Consider the following 17,160-nt stretch of genomic DNA (forward strand, 5'->3'; position numbering starts at 1 on the left):
ATGAGAACGATGCACTTCTACACTCAATCATATTGCATGTAATTATACATGGTTCCATTGAAGATAAAGTAGCAATTGTGTAACTCAAACTTTTTCCCACGAAGCACCTCGTAGTATCCATATGCCTTCTTCATCTGAAAACGCAAACGCAAACATACTTAGTTAGTATTGATCAAAGCTTTGGATAAGTTTTACCTATTGTTTAAATACTTACTCTTAAAGTACTCAGCATATCCGGGAAGGCTTCCCTTACGGCCGTAAATTCTCTTTTCAAAACATCACACTCGAATTTTATCTCCTTGAAGCGTTCCTTGACTTGTTTCAAAGACCTTGAGTTGCGATTTTCGTCCAACGCCACAAAAACGATGAAAACGCGGTTCCACCAAGCATCCGATGTTTCATCAATGTCTTTGTCTAGACTTTGAAAGTGGTTTGTGACTGTCAACCAAGCTCTCGTAATGGCACAATTCTCTTCGGAAGTGTAGGGAGTCATGGTGTTTCTCTTTTTTTCCTCTTGGATGATGAATAAATGAGAAGGAGAAGAGAAGGTTAATAATTATGGCGTTGGTAGGGAAGAGGTGAGATATGGGTCTGTATTGATAGAATTGAACGAGCTAACTGCCTCAACCACATTTGGTAGAGTTCAATTCCCCAATAAATGCTAGTAGTATCTTGAGTCGTTAATATGTTACATTTACAACTAAACGACTCTTAGAGTCTTTATATTTCGTCGTCAGGTGGGACATATAGAACCGAACGACTTTAGAAGAAAACTTAGCAGAATGGTGTATATATGTTAGTCCGGAGTCTTTAGTTTATGTTGAGAGTCGTCAAGTAATTTTAAAGTGTCGGCGATTATCATTTTAGCAGATTGACGACACTTGTGTAATGCTCATAATTCTGTCATAAAAGTCATTAATCTGCAAAAGATTGGTTGACGATTCTAGATGGTGTCGTCAATCTGCAAAATATTGGTTGAAGACTCTTAGGGTCGAAAACCAAATTTGTGAAGAATCGTCATTTTTTATTTATGTCCATGACGACCCTTGTTTGGAATATTTACTGAAAAGATAGTTGAACTAGTATTATTGAATTGAAAAAAACATACATGTACTATGAAATAAAATATAAGGAAAAGATATAAAATAGTTCAATACATTGCACTAAAAAATGTATATGAGATTAATTATATTGGGCAAATTGCCATTCAACTTCCTCCAAGAGACTGTAGCAGTCCTCGTGCAAAAACTCATGGTCGTACCTTAATTCGTATTGGGTCCGACCCAAAGAACACTGGAAAAACAAGGGTTTTAATAAGTTAGTTTTATTGAATAATCATAACCAAATAAATAATTTTTGATGAACGACCTATTGATTCACAAACTTACTATACTCATGCGGTCTTCGTTTGGCATAGCGTCCTTACGAGCTTTCAATTCGTTTCTCAGCAATACACATTCATTGTATAAATAAGCGTATCTTTCCCTTATCTGCGGGAGCGTCCTCTTATAACGATTTCCGTTTAGTGCTTTAAAAACCTTAAACACACGTTTCCACCAAGCATTGGTGGTTTGATCATACCCAAGGTAAGGCCCTCTTATTGGGTCTTCGTTACTGGTCACCCATTGTACTTCCTCAACGGAGTGCTTTGTGAGAGTGGTGTGTGCTCTAACAATAACAATATCTTCTAGAGTATTGAACGGAGTTGGAGCCATTTTTAGTGTTTGAAAGTGATGGGTGACTGATTTAGGATGATTGAAAGTGATGGGTGAATAAATTTGGAAGAGATAGGTCTCTGTTTATAGCAAAAATGTAATCAACGGCTAGTTTTTTTTTGAACAAAACCGTTTCTTTTTTTCAAAAAAAAGCAATAACTGCTCCCAGGAATCAAACATATCTTTGATTTTTGAAATTCTACATTAAATGCATGTAGAGTCGGCATGGGTTATATATATAACCTAACGACCCTTTAGTGAGTTTAATAACTGATCGTCTAAGACAAACTTACCGTTAATGTCTTAAGAGTCGTCATTTGTACATATAAGATCTGGACGACCCTCTAATGATGGTTTTGTGTTTTGTTTTTTAGTTGCTAGTACAACAAAGCTCCCAGCCAGAACCCGTATCTACATTGGGTCCGGATACCTCCCAACACTATATGACTGATTTGGTACGTTTACCTTAACCGAATCGATGTATTTATATATTCAAATAATTTTATTAGTGATCTCATGGTTGTCTAATTTAATTGTTTGCTCAATGTAGACATGGGAAACCAAGGATGACATCAAGGAATGGCTTATCCCTACGGCAAAAGAAAAGATGTGTGTGGTTGTTCAAAGTAGACACGCCGATCGTAACAAGATGGAAATGGTATGCGAGAGAGCGGGTAAGAAGGGAGAAAGTCACAAAGGAAAGAATTACAAGTATGAGAAGAAGAAGACTAGGGTCTACAGAACAAATTTGAAGAAGTGTGAATGCCCTTTCAGGATTGTTTTCAAAAGACGTCATGAAGCTGATCTATTCCGATTGTATAGTATTCCGGACGGTCATCATAACCATCCTCCACCCACAAGTTTATATGGACACCCTGCATATGCACGGTTGAAACCACATCAGATGGATAAAGTTAGGCAGATGAAGGGATTTAGACCACTTAAGATCCTAAATGCAATAAGGGCGGAAGATAATGATAACTTGTCCACCATTTCCACAATCAACGCCTCCAAAGCAACGATTAAGAGAGCCGAATGGGTTGGTAGGTTTATTATGCAACAATCAAAGTGGTTATCAGAAACTCTTAACTACGCCATGCAAACTAAGGTGGGTCCGGATGAGAAAGTGACTCATATTTTTCTTGCACATCCAAGGATGGTGGATTTGGCTTAGTGTTTTTACCAGGTTCTATTCATAGATTGCACCTACAAGACAAACAAGTATAACATGCCGATGTTGAACGTGGTAAGCCATACTTCGGATAAAAATTCATTCACCGTTGCATGGTGCTTTATGGAAAAAGAAGAAATAGAGGACTATGTTTGGGCGTTGGAACAAGTGAGGTTGATTTACCCTGGAGAAGAGACGCCGCAGGTTAGATTTACGGATAGCGATTTTGCAATTATGAGTGTCGTTCGTCAAGTCTTTCCACTTGCTCAACAATTTCTTTATACGTGGCACATCCAAACCAATCTTTTTTCTAATTGCAAGAATTAAATCCAAAAGATCCATACTAAGAAGGGTAATCAACGTTCTAAGGAGGAAGATGAGCGTTTAAGTAAACTTTCTAAAAGAGAGCGAGCGGAAGAGAAAAAGAAAGAAAAGGAAAAATACGATGAAGAGGGGGATCTATGGAAAGTTTTTTTGCAAAGATTGGGATTATTTGGCTCATTCGAAAATAGAGGTTAAGTATTATGCTAACTTGCAGAAGTTTATTGATGTTTGGAGCACGGATCATAAGAAGGTTGTTGAGTATTGCCTGAATACATGGTTGAATCCTTGGAAGGAGAAGTTTGTTTATGCATGGACCAATAGATACAAGCACTTCAAAAATGAGTCTACAAGTATTGTAGAGCAGTCTCACGGGCTTTTGGAAAAAAAATTGGATCAAAATAGGGGTGGGGTAGTTACGGTACAAGAAGCTATTCACGAGCACGCAGAGGATGACCTAAGGAAAATAGTGAAGCATATGGAGAAAAGTAAAGACCGTTTTTTGATGCAACACATAAGGGACAAAGCTTTGTTACGGTTGGTAGCACACCAAGTATCATGGTGGGCAATTAACTATATGATGGATGAGATTATACATTTTAGAGTTAAAGCAGAGGCCGGAGAGGTGATGAAGACGAAGTGTAATTGTACAACCGATATTTGGCTCGGCCTCCCTTGTAAACATAAACTTGGTGGGTACAAAGATTACATTCCTCTTGAAGATATCGATCCATTCTGGCAGCAACTTTCATTCATCCCAAAGCCCACGAGTTTAGCCGATGAAGAATTTGGAGACTTGGAGATTGGCAAGTACATCAACGAAAAATACCGAAAAATGAATTGTGCAGGAAGACACATTTTGGTTGCTAACTTGTGGCATGCCGCCCGTAAGATCTTGGGGTTTGAAGAAGATCCAATCAAACAAAAACCACCCGGAAGACCAACAACTAAAATGTCATTTAAATAAACTGTTAACAATGACAAGGGTTGCGATAGAGACCTATCACGTCATGAGCATGTCCAGGCGGAATATGAGGAGTACGAAAAGTCTTTAATTCCTAAGAAACGAGGTCGGTCAAAAAAGCAAGAAAACGAAGATATGGATATTGTTGAGCATGCGGTCGATACCCAACAAAGCCAAACTAGTGGTATGGTGGCGATAAGAGGAATAAAGGGTAATCCTAAGACACCTAGGGATTCGCAAGGAAGACCACATCGTGTTGCTTACACTTTTTACAAAGAGTATACCGACCAACTTCCTTACGTCATCTTAGATCACCTTATATCCACCGACGACGTTGATGGGGATGGGAATTGTGGTTACCATGTTGCAACCGAATAATTAGGGCATATCGAGCACGCGGATGAACTTAACCTCACCCAAATCGAATATGCATGAACAAAAATAACGGCTAAACTTGTCGAGGACAAGCAACTCTATTTAACCATGATCATGCAAGGAGATTCAAAAGAGAAGGAATTGAAGTTCAAAGAGTTGGTATCTAACGTGAAATGGCGGAAGGGGTCGAAGAAGTCCGGTTATAAGTTTTGGATGCAAATGCCTTTTGGTGGTCAACTTTTAGCGGAAACATTCACTTTTGTTGTGATTGTATTTAGCAAAAGCTTCCCGGGAGGCTCTTGTATGTATGTACCCTCAAAAGCTAGGTGTGAGGTGGCGATAAAGAAAAGAAGAATTATAATGGCACATGCCAGAAATAACCATTACATAGGATTGAAAATTTCAGAAGAATGTCCTTTACCACGGGTGGCCTATGGTGATTGGGGAGACTACGGCAAGGAGTGTACAAACCAGTATGAGTATGGAATGAACTTGTGGAATGCTTTGGAGACACCAAGTACAATGCATGAACTCGTTAGCTTGTGCGAATAAATGTGGAAGGATATGTTTTTTCGGAAGCTTTCTATTTTGAAGTATGCTTTTGGAATATGGTTGTATCTACAACTTGGATGTTTGTATATCACTTATCCTTAACGAATACAACGTGTTTTATCTTGTGTCATGAACTTATGATTATAATTGTATTTTTTCAAAATAGGGTCGTTAAAATGCTATTCTATTTAACCTAACGACTCTTAATTTATCAACAAGGGTCGTTAATATTGTATTCATAAAAATTAACGATCCCTGTAATATGGTCTGGGAAAATCAGGGTCGTTCATTTTCTATTATTAAGAAAACGACTCTAATTATACCTTTCGTTGGTCGTAAAGTACTCTATCAGTTTCCTAACGACTCTAAGTATACCTTCTTTGATGGTCTCCTGGATGTTTTTGCAACTTTAGGGTCGTTAATGGTACCCTAACGACTCTAAGTATAAATCTCTACGGTCGTTAAGATGTTTATTAGTGTCTTAACGACTCTACTACTCCATTATTGATGGTCTCCTGGATGTTTTTCGAAATAGGGTCGTTATTGTGATATTAGTATCCTAACGACTACAAACATAAATCTCTTTGGTCGTGAAGGAATTTATAAGTATCCTAGCGACTCTACTACTCCATAGTTGACTCCTGGATGTTTTTGCATCTTCAGAGTCGCTATTGTTCTATTACTAACCTAACGACTATAGGCATACCAATATGAGGTCGTTAATGACCATATTAACAAACCAACGACTTCAAATATACCAGACCTCAACGGCTATTTCTGCACATTCCTTTTCCCGAAAAAAGATCCGTTATGAAATTTTCTATATAAAGATCTCAGCCCCATAATAATCAGAGTAAATATTTTCTTTTAATGGCAAGTCCATCATCTATTGAATTTTTTTAAGAAAACGCAAACGAACAACGAAATCAATTGCAGCAATGGAAGAAGAGATAAGCAAAAGAAGCAATCAATTTACTATAAAATCATCAACATCACCACCACTTGGAAAATACTTTGCAGCTTTGGAAGAATCCGAAGAAAAAAAATACCGTAATGGATCAGCATCATCGTCATCGGCTTCGGTGGAAGAAGAACGGAGGCTCGCGGCAAAAAAAGAGAGGTCAAGAACAATTCCAACTCAGGGAAAGAATGAAGCAAGTTGAGGAAGAGACTAAGTGTATTAAAAATTATTACATAGTCTTGGATATCGGCAAAGAACAACCCGGTGACACTATGTTTTGGAACTTGGTTTTATCAGGTCCTTTTGTTGGAAAGATGGAAAACTACAGAAAAGAACGCCATGATTATACTGCAGCTCACATTGGGGATAGAGTTACTCATGTTATGAAATTGTGCGTTAAGTACAACGAGTTCCTTGCTAGGTACCGAGGGGATAGGTTTGCGACACAAGAAACATATATCAAATGGAGAAAAGAGTGGTTTTATCACTTCGAAGCCGCATTAATAGTTGAATCTCGCACTGGGAAAAGGAATTACATGTAGTGTGTTAAGAAGATTTTATTTAGATCAACTTTAACTCGTATGTTACTATTTCGGATGTTGTTGAGAACAAGGTTGTGGCCGTTAACATATATGTAGTAACCTAACGACCTTTATTTGGTTTTATTATTTGAATTTCAAAATTATCCTACCGTTGGGATTTTACTCTATATAACACCACACATTCTTTTGAGAAAATTGTCCCAAACATTTCATTTCCTATCAAACAACATAAACTTTCAATGGCAATGCCGGAATGGGAATCTTTTGAAGACTTGTGTCTCGTTAAATCGTTTGCTAATACGTTCCGCGAACGTCCGAATGAAATTTATTCAATGTTTTGGAAGAGAGTTAAAGAGTTCTTTTACGGACGTATCGGGAATCCCAATAACCGTAAATGGAGAGACTTGGCATTTAAATTCAACTACATAAAAGGCGCAATGTGAGAGTATGTTAAAGTGATAAATATGGTTTACGACTATCATCCACAAGCTCCTCTAAGGGAAAAAAGTGAGTTATCCGATCATTTTTATACCTATGTCATCGTTACAAATTCGCATATTAATACATTTCATTCTTTCGATTCTAGTTGGAACGTTTCAATGGCCTGTGGAGAATTCAGAATGGGAAGAGAAAGTTTATTCACCACAAATAATATACGACTTTATACCGGCGTGCAAGGAGGTTCATCGAAGAACACTTGAATCGTCAAATTCTAGACTATCCATACTAAGTAATGCAAAGACAAGAATGACGACTCTAAATGTTTTTTTGGCTTTCCACTGACGTCTGTTTAAATTCTATTGACGACTCTGAATTTTTGAAGCTTTTCACTGACGATTCTTTGGTTTCCTATATGTATAATATAAAGTCGTTGGTTTAGTAAACTAATCGTTAGTTGGAATAGTTAATGGTTATCATGTTACTTAACGATTCTTGGAATTTACCTGGTTTCCTATATGTACAATATAAAGTCGTTGGGTTAATAAATTGGTCGTTAGTTTGGAATCGTTAATGGTTATTATGTTACCTGACGATTCTTGGAATTGTCCAAGCAAAGAGGTGGTTTTCAAAACGGAAGAGTCGTTGGTTTAATGAAATGGTCGTTAGTTTTGAATCGTTAATGGTTGTCATTTTACCTAACGATTCTTGGAGTTTTCCAAGCAGAGAGGTGGTTTTCAAAAACGAAAGAGTCGTTGATGAATAAGAATGGTCGTTAAGGGAATATAAACGAAAGTGTGCGACTCTCACTTCACATTAACATATTTTCCAGCTTTTCAATGCGATGGTCATCGTCATTTGAACAATCATATAGACAAAACAACTTCTAAATATTATGCTAAATTGTTAACACAAAATAGTTTTAACAAACAAACCATTCAAACCAAACCAATAGTATCAACTAAAGATAAGAGTTGTATCTAAGGAACACATAAGTTCAAGTCGACAATACCAAAAGACATAGTTCTACTAGGTCTAATCAAACTTTAAAACATCTCCTCACTCACCACCTCTACCTCGACCCCCACCACCACCTCGACCTCTTTGACTTCCCTGACTTGATGATTTCCGGCTTTTCTTTGAAGGACCCTGTACAAGACTGCCACTTGGAGTAGTATCATCTTCTCCACCTTGTTCATCATCTTTGCTTCCTTCACCTTGTTCAACACGTTCTTGTCTTAGTTGGCTAGCTGTTTTCCTTGTCCTCTTACATTGTTTTTCCAAATCAGCAAACATTTTCTTCGCTTGGGGATTTTCAATGTGATTGCAGTAGTCAGCGTACATACGGCTTTTCTCAGGTTCTATCACTTCTCCCTTGTCGTCTTTGCAACAAAATGACTTCATAAAGATCTTCACCCGTTCCCGCTATTTACATTCAAATGCCATTTAAGATTAAAATTATTAAAATTGTATGTAATGAAATAACAAAATTCAAAAGATAATTACTTACCAAAAGTTTAAGAATAGTGGAATCATCTCTAGTGTCGGTTGTAGAAGTAGAGGAAGATGCTTTGTTGCTCCTTCTACCCATAGTCTGATCAATCCTTATCACCCGACTGTGGGAGAAGCTTTCGTACCATGGCATGTAATCTTCCGTTACCTCGTGACCTTCATTAAAAAACTCCCACCAAGAGATGTTTACCTTTCTTTCATCCTCATGCCTATTATTCCAATGCTCAGTCTTAAGCTCAGGTTCATAAATAACCGCCAACGCCTTTCCGTCCGCCTTGCATTTCTTTAGTTTATAATTGTACAGTGGAACATAATCCTCATCGGGTGAATCTTGAACATACCCAAGCTGACGCATTACTCTATTCAGATTGTACATTGAATAACCATAAGGGTAAAAGAGAGGTCCATGGTAATATGAAATATCTGGGATTGCATGTCCTCTAGCTTCCTTGTATGGATCAAATTTTACCTCTTTGGCGGTGATGTTTTCCAATGATTGGCGCATGGCTAACAACTTCAACTTCTACGTTTCCTCCTTATCCTGACTCCCCATGTACTTGTAGCGGGTTCCTATTGGTTTAGTATTGTTCCAGGTTGGCTCCAATTGGACGTCTTCGTCGTCTTTGATAAATGAAGGGAAATGCTCGTAAATCCACACCTAAAACACAATAAATTTTTTAAATTATAGCTAACAAATGATTTAAAGAATGAACAAATTTGATAACTCATATTACCTGAAGTAGAGCCAAATTCTTGTTCATTTGAGAAGTTCGTTCCCGGGATGCCTTTGCTAGCTTAGCGTTCAAATGTGATACTACCGCAGTCCCCCACGAATACATACTCACATTCTCCAAAGGGTCTAAAAGTTGTAGAAGGTTGGCACTTACTCTGTTTCCTTTGCTATCGGGAAATATGACCGAACCAAGGATATATAACAAGTATGCGACTGTCGTAGCACGAACTTCCAAATCAGATAGTAGTTGATTGTCTCCGTCTCTCTCAAGTGACCCAGCATACATATCTCTAATAGTTTTCAGTTTAAACTCTCTCTTTAGGTTCTTTTTTCCCTTGACAAAAAGACCAATCGTTGTATCTTTATCCCACCCAAACAACTTCATCGTCAATCGATAAATTTTATCCCAACCTAGCCTTTTGGAGAACTTGTCACCAGTGGATTTTCCTTCAACGTGCAATCCTAGAATCTGTTCTGCATCTTCAGGGATCTTTGCCATCTCGCCAAAGGGAATTGGAATGTATCGGTTTCACTATAATACCTCTCACAAAAGCATGATATTGCATCCTTGTCATACACAATCACAGAGTTCTCTACCGCAGCATACAAACCTGAGTTTTCAACAATTTCTCTGACTCTTGCACATTCACCTTCCAGCGGCTATTTTTTTTTATTTTTGCATAAGACGATTGGTGTCTAAAAATACGCCATGCATTATTATGATCCTACCAAAGACAAAACAATACTAATTAAACAAAAAAAATTGATTTTCAACATGTCATATGAAAAGCAAAGAGCAAAGTTGAGAATGTTACAATTGTCTCATAGATGGTACGGGCCCACGAGCTAGCATATCCAAATAGAACTTTGTTGTCGTCTTTAGGTTCACCTTTGGCTTTCCCATTGCTAAGACGCTTAAGCTGCAAATGAATGGGTGGAATGTGTCGCGCGCTGGGTGCAATTGGAGTTGTCCTCTTCGGCCTTGCCTGTGGTTGAGCCGCATCCTCCTCCTGTTCCTGAACTTCACCCTCCTCCTCCTACTCCTCATCACTACCACCACCATAATTTCTTTCATTACCATTCTCCTCCTCCCCCTCTTCATCACCGCTACCACTACCATTTCCATCTGCATCCTCATCATTACCTTGATCCCCCTCTTCCTCAATCTCTGCCACCTCATTACCACGATTACCACGATTCCCTCCATCACCACCATCATCACCATTCCCTCCATCACCACCGTTACCTTGATCCCCACCCTCCTCATCATCATAAGCAACATATTCACCTCCTAAAGGAATTTCTTCATGTTCCGCGACTTCTTCTTCATCGCTTGGGGTTGTAGATATAACAACAGATGATGAAGACGACGATTCAGAGGAATCAACACATGATTCTATGGGTTCACGGATAATTAAGGCTACCTCACTCGGTGTTTTTCCTCGTAATAGACCCGCATTTAGGTATTTTTGGTTGCGGGGAGGTCTGGATGGAGGAGTTACCAAGACATTCTTATCCTTTTTATTCTTGTTACTGAAAGGCCAACAACAAAAATATTTAAGAGTCGTCAGAAAAAGTTCCTAAAATAAACGACTCTTACAAAACCTAACGACCACATGTAAATCATTAACGATTCAAGCGATTTTTCTTAACGATTCTTCCTATTTTTTTGACAGAAGACTAAACATGTATGGTGCAGAGTCGTTTACTTCTAAAATTGGTCGTCCACAAAAATCGTTAACTTATTCTAATTATGTGGACGACTTTTTCATTATTTGGGACAGAGTGGTGGTTTGGAAAATCACGGAGTCGTTGATTAATAAAAATGGTCGTCAGAAAAAATCACACATGGGTCGTTTTCACCTAAATAATTGGTTAACGATTTCTTGATGATTTCAACATGCATGTCAAAAATCGTTAAGAAAAAACAATTGGTTAACGATTCTAACCTAAAAAAAAAACTACCGAAGGAATCGTTTTCTCCGCCACCCTAATGGTTGACGATTTCTCCAAAGTCCAACATGCATATCAAAAATCGTTAACCAAACATGAAACATCATTAAGCAAAGATGAAAAATCGTTAGAATTCAAGCTTAGTGATTAACGACTACCATTCTGAGAAATCAATTTCTCCGCCACCCTAATGGTTGACGATTTCTCCAAAGTCCAACATGCATATCAAAAATCGTTAACCAAACATTAAACATCATTAAGCAAAGATGAAAAATCGTTAGACATTCAAGCTTAGTGATTAACGACTACCATTCTGAGAAATCAATTTCTCCGATTCAAACACTAATTTTCAGCAGAATATCAAATTAAACTGAAACCCAAGTTAGAGTTGGGGGTTTTAAAGGACATACCTTCTAATTGGAGCCATTTGTTTGTCCGGAGGTTTTGATTTCTTACTTGTTCTCGAATACTCCTTCGCCGCTTTAACGATATCGACGAGATTGCGGATTTGATTGGCTAGTCTCGCAGTCCTCTTCGTACGTGCCATGTTTGTAGAAGAAGTTAATCGTCGATTAAAGTTTTCGCATCGACGATTTGGACGATGAATCTGATGATTTTTTTTTCTCCACGGTCGTTAATGGAGGATGAGGAACTGATAGAGAGAGGGGTAGAGGATAAGAAGAAAGGTTTTGTGTTAGATTGAAATGGGGGCCTAGCTTAAGTCTTAATAGGATTTTAGGGTTATTTTTCTGAGAAGGGTAAAATGGTATTTTCACCATCATTTTGGAAGCCCCTTATCTTTTCTGGTGTGGGTATAAATTTGGTGAGGCCCCCAATTATTTTCCAGGGCCCCCAATTCAGCGTTGAAAAACACCCTTATTTTTCAGGTGTATTTTAGTTATGTGTCAAAAAAAAGAGGGGCCACCGACAAAATGTATGTGGCCCGACCACATCGTAGCTGGGGGTATTGTATGTAGGTACTCCCCATCAATTGTCACTTGATTCCAAACACGTCCTATTAAAAAAAAAATCCAAGCACACGTGTCTTTATCGGGTCATATTTTGGGGTGGGACTTGCGTTTAGTTAACCTCAGGAACCTTAGGAACCTGGGACACAAAGTTGTCCAAACTTCGGCAGCACTTACATAGGTTCCATGGGTTCGAAGAACAATTTGGGTAAAGAATTTTCAGCACGGGTCTGGCTAGGCCAAGCCTTCTGACCGACCATCTAATCCAAGTCTCACGCCTACTCATACTCTAAGTTCGCCCATTTTCTACGCACGAAAGAAAGATTTTACACATATGTTAGGTAACAGGTAGTTTCCGATGTCATTGTAGTACAATGGTATTTTTTCCATGTATCGAATTATCAATCACAGTAAAAGTCGAGGAATTTAGTAGTTGATCATAATTCAAAGAAGATCATATAACAGATTAAATTCTTGTTAACGTTTAGTGTTGTTTCGACTTCCAAGCACTTGCTTGTCTAGAACTCGAACCTAAGCTTGAGAGAAAAGCACAAATTCTATTGAAAATTTCAAGGCTTGTAAAAATTTTCTTGAGTTTGTAAGGTTTTGTTTTGGTTGTTTACTACTACTGATTTTCATTTACTTGAGTTCACGAACTTGAGAATTGAGTTTGTGAACATAAAGCTTATATAACTCAAAATTCAAAGGCAAATAAGGTCTTTGAGTTTGCGAACCTATTATAGAGATTTCTTCTGAGAGCTTTTATCTTTTGCGTTCCCGAACCCATAGAAGAAAAACTTTTCCTGGGTTATATGTCATTTGAGTTCACAAACTTTTATAGGTAAATTCGTGAACCTTGTACAAGAGAATCTCATGAAGCCTTTTTGCAATTGAGTTCGAGAACCTATATAGGTGAATTTGCGAATCTAGTACAAGGAAATTCTCCTGAAGCCTTTTTTTCCTTTTGAGTTAATGAACCTAACTACTTGAGTTCACGAATCTATTAAGGATTGAATTTTCCTGTAATTTATTTTACATTTGAGTTTGGTAACGTACCTATTTGTATTCTCGAACCTAAAAGGGCAAAGCTCTGTAATTTTTCTTATTTTGGTTCACGAATTAACTCTTGTTGGTCATGAACCTGAAGCTTAATGAGTCAGTCCACAAGTATAAATATTTGGGATCATTCATTTTTCTTCTTTGGATTTCAAGGTTAATTTTATACACTCCTACGAATCGTCATGCATAGCTAATTCCTTTGGTTCGAAAGTTTATTTATTTTTTTCAAAGTTTGAAGACCTTTGGTAGTAATTGATGGACAGGCGAAAATCCTTGGTACTCAGAATATCTTGATCAGAAATCAGAAGAAAGTTATCCTTGACTGTGCAAAGGCTCGTCATTATTCTCGCACTATTGATCGAAAAGTCAACGTTCTAACTTTTGAACATGGTGTCTCTACGGTCAACAACGTCAAGGATATCAGTGACTCCTACCTTGATGGACCATTTCAGAGGTATGAAATCATCAAGGAAAACTGAGTCTTATATGCCTAGTAAGTCTTCTTTTTGGATTAGTTGGAAGAATAACTAGTATTTTGAATAGCGATGATTGTGACTACACATAGCTATTGTTTTCATCTTCTTATGGTTATTTTTTAGGTTTATTGGTATTAAATTCTAAAAATATTTGGAGGATGATGTTTATTGCAGTATTTTAATGGTTTGTGATATTGCAATATTTTTATGGGATATGTATTGTTTACAACCGTGAACTTGAAGGTCCCATATTGCAGTCAAAAGTAAAGTCGTTCATGAATCGGTATTCATATGGATGAAAGGACGAATGGACTTTTGACATATACAAAAGTTAAGCCTATGTAATCATTAATTTGATGGAAAATATGATAAAATCTTTTGTTCAACAAGGATAAAGTCTATTATGTCGCTATGATGGAAAATAGAATAGATCCTTGTATGTAATCCACGGTATTAATCTTCATTGATCCATTTTATTATGTTTTACCGTGAAGGCTCCATTGTGTGCCTTATGTTGATCACCTTACAACTAAGTCGATTTACCTTGGCTTTGTTGGTTGTTCCATAAGATGTTATATGTCGAGCATTAGAAACTAAATTAATCAACTAGTTTGGTTATTTAGTTAGTACTCCATAAGTTTTCTTTCTTATGTTGAGTACATGTACGGTTAAGGTTGTCATATTCTATGATGAACTTAGTCGGGGTTCCATAAGTTCTCTTATGTTGAGCCCAAAATAATTAAATTGATTACTTCGGTGATTAGTTTGGTTATCTGTATTCCAATTAGATTAATTATAGGTTCTCTTGTAATTAATCTAGTTGAGTTTTCATATATTCCACAAGTTATTGTGTTGAGTATATGAAAGGCTACACTATCATGTTCTTTGGTTAATGTAGTCAATATGCCGTAAGGTTTTCCTTATGTTGAGTATTTGAACGGTTAGTTAGTCATCTCCGTGTGATTGACTTAGTCGTAGCTCCGTGAGTTTACTTATGTTGAGCACTTTCAATTAAATTGATCACTTTTGTGGTTTTGATTTAGTTGCGTATTCCAATTGAATTAATCATGGGTTTACTTGTGGTTAATTTGGTTGAGCTTTGGATATAGAAAATCATTCCTATGATTTTTGGTGTCCAATATAAAATCCTTCTTTTCTTTCGAAATTAAGGTCGCTCTTATTGTTCTCTCGATAATGACATCAAATGGGGGAGAGTTCTTTTGAACTTGTGCTTAATGGTAATATCTTGCGGGGAGTGCGGCTGTGGAATTTTATAGGGGTTATCTTGTATCTTAAAACTCCTTGATGAATGATGTTAGCTTCGGCTATTAGATTGCATCTAAATTAATTTGGTATGTATTTTTCTTTTTGTCATGAAACGTCTCTTGTGGAAATTTCATTATGATCTCATTCTTGTACCTTTGCCAATTTTATTGACCAAAAGGGGGAGAAATATTGTAGTTCACACGATAAATACATATGGTTTTCGGATCATTGTGTAAGGGGGAGTGGTTTCCATGATCGAGATGGAGTATTGACTAAGGGGGAGTGATACATATCACCGTAGTATTATTGTTAAAGTCGTGATACAATTGGACTTTGATGTTATATAATAATACTGTGACACTGTATAATAATGATCGAGAATCTCGATTTCTCTCATTGTTATAGTTACCGATCTTCAACAACGATGGTGCTACACTTACGACCTTTGGGATCATTGGAGTACTTGGAAGGACGAAGATTTCAAGGAACGTTGAAGATTAGACTATGGAATAGGAGCCACTAAAGTTTATCTTTTTTGTATTACATATGTATTAATAGTTTTGTCACTAATCTAATAAGAATTTACTTGGGCCAATTATTGTCTATAAACTCCAAACTAAGAAAAGAACCTCACTACAAGCCCAGTCATTTCCAAAACCTAAAGGATCTTCGTGATCTAAGATTCGACTTTTAAAGACTTCACTTGAGATCCTTGAAACACGGGTCCAAATATCTTGAAAGAATGATAGTTTTGAAACCTGTATTTGTATTTGTGATACTTATAATTTTTGAATATCCTAAGGTTTTTCTCTTCTGATATAAGATCATTCAAGCATTGTAGATCAAATCTACATTTGATAGAAAACTACAAACACAATTAAGTAGATGCCACATAGTTTATTTCCTTACAAATTCGGTTCCCAGTTGTGTTTATTTCGGTCCTGAACGATACTGGTATTTCATGAGTGCTCTAGAGTAACTTAGTCTTACAGTTATCGTGGAAGTGATGCGTGTCTTAATCACAACAAATTAATGAATATTTTTTCACCTAATTAACAAGTAATATAGTGTAGTCAAGTTTGTTCCCACGAGGAGCAAGAGGTTTTAGTTGTAAGATTATCACCAAAAAGGGGGGTTTTGTTTTGTTTTAGTTTTGTCAAAGGCATGAAGGTTGGTGTTGATAAAGATTTGTTTAGCAAGCTTGCCAATTTACTTTTTGTCACTTATTCATATGCTAGTTAGTTTAGAATTAAAGCTCACAAGTTTGATGAGGAATTTTTTATGGGACTCAAGTAATGAAAATATGAAGATGTGTTGGGTCTTTTGGGTGAAAATTTTTAAACCAAAGACTTTAGGTGGATTGGGGACAAAGAATCTTAGATGTACTAGTAAAGCATTGAAAGCTAAATGGATTTAGAGTTACACTAGGGAGAACAGAGCATTATGGAGGAAGATAATGCAACAAAAATTCGACAATAACTGTGAAATCCTAATTCCAAGTGATGATGTGAAACCTGTGGGGAGGAGTGTGTAGAAGAACATTATTAATTCTTCTTCTTTTTTGCAGAATCATTTGGATTTCAAATTGAATAATGAAAAATCTTTAAGGTTTTGGTTGGATAATTGGACTTCAGGAGGGGTTTTGAGAGAAAGATTTCCTGCAATTTACAAGGCTTGTAACACTAAGTTGGCTTCAGTGGATCAGATGATTCAAAATGGAAGGTTGCATTGAAGTTCAAGGAGGAATTTGTGTGCAGTTGAACAATTGAAATTGGATATGTTGTGTAATGAATTGGGTCATGTACATGGTTTGAATGAGGATGAAGATACTTTGGGTTTCTGTAGTGGTTTCAATGTTAAGAAATATTATGAAGTGCGGGTGCATGATGATCCAGTTAGTGATTTTAATAAGTTTCTAGCGAAGAAGCATGTTCCACCAAAGGTAAGTTTTATGTTATGGGCTTATTTTCATTAGTTTTTGCCTACTCTCTCCATGCTCAGTCACAGAGTAATTGAAGTGCAGAGTGTGAATTGTGTGTTTTGCAATAATAAAGTGGAGACATCAGATCACATGTTGCTGCATTGTGATTATGCCTTCAAAGTTTGGTCAAGATTTTTAGAAGGTTTTAAAATTGATTGGGTGGTCCCAGCTTC

At 37.1% G+C, this 17,160-nt stretch overlaps 3 protein-coding genes across 3 annotated transcripts; 2 read left to right on the forward strand and 1 right to left on the reverse strand.

Moving 5' to 3' along the window:
* The first annotated feature begins 2,158 nt into the window (after positions 1-2,158).
* Positions 2,159-2,889, forward strand: LOC113294807. The gene is made up of 2 exons (XM_026543184.1): positions 2,159-2,170; positions 2,266-2,889. The coding sequence occupies exons 1-2, from the start codon at positions 2,159-2,161 to the stop codon at positions 2,887-2,889; spliced, it is 636 nt and encodes a 211-aa protein (XP_026398969.1).
* Positions 2,890-3,331: 442 nt separating this feature from the next.
* Positions 3,332-4,174, forward strand: LOC113294808. Its single transcript, XM_026543185.1, has one exon. The coding sequence runs from the start codon at positions 3,332-3,334 to the stop codon at positions 4,172-4,174; it is 843 nt and encodes a 280-aa protein (XP_026398970.1).
* A 6,147-nt stretch (positions 4,175-10,321) lies between these two features.
* Positions 10,322-11,784, reverse strand: LOC113294809 (testis-specific Y-encoded-like protein 2). Its single transcript, XM_026543186.1, has 2 exons — positions 11,648-11,784; positions 10,322-10,817 (listed from the first exon to the last, which is right to left on the reverse strand). Exons 1-2 carry the CDS (start codon positions 11,782-11,784, stop codon positions 10,322-10,324), a joined length of 633 nt encoding a protein of 210 aa, XP_026398971.1.
* Positions 11,785-17,160: the final 5,376 nt, after the last annotated feature.

The sequence above is a fragment of the Papaver somniferum genome, chromosome 7 (assembly GCF_003573695.1).
Source record: "Papaver somniferum cultivar HN1 chromosome 7, ASM357369v1, whole genome shotgun sequence".
In the NCBI taxonomy this organism is placed as follows: Eukaryota; Viridiplantae; Streptophyta; class Magnoliopsida; order Ranunculales; family Papaveraceae; genus Papaver; species Papaver somniferum.

What these genes read in the sequence shown, in the direction of transcription:
- LOC113294808 (XM_026543185.1), top strand. Translation starts at nt 3,332, where the DNA reads ATGAAGAGGGGGATCTATGGAAAGTTTTTTTGCAAAGATTGGGATTAT.
- LOC113294809 (XM_026543186.1), bottom strand. Translation starts at nt 11,784, where the DNA reads ATGGCACGTACGAAGAGGACTGCGAGACTAGCCAATCAAATCCGCAAT. An exon ending in CAAATGGCTCCAATTAGAAG is followed by an intron (nt 10,818 to 11,647) that starts GTATGTCCTTTA and finishes TTGGCCTTTCAG; the next exon opens with TAACAAGAATAAAAAGGATA.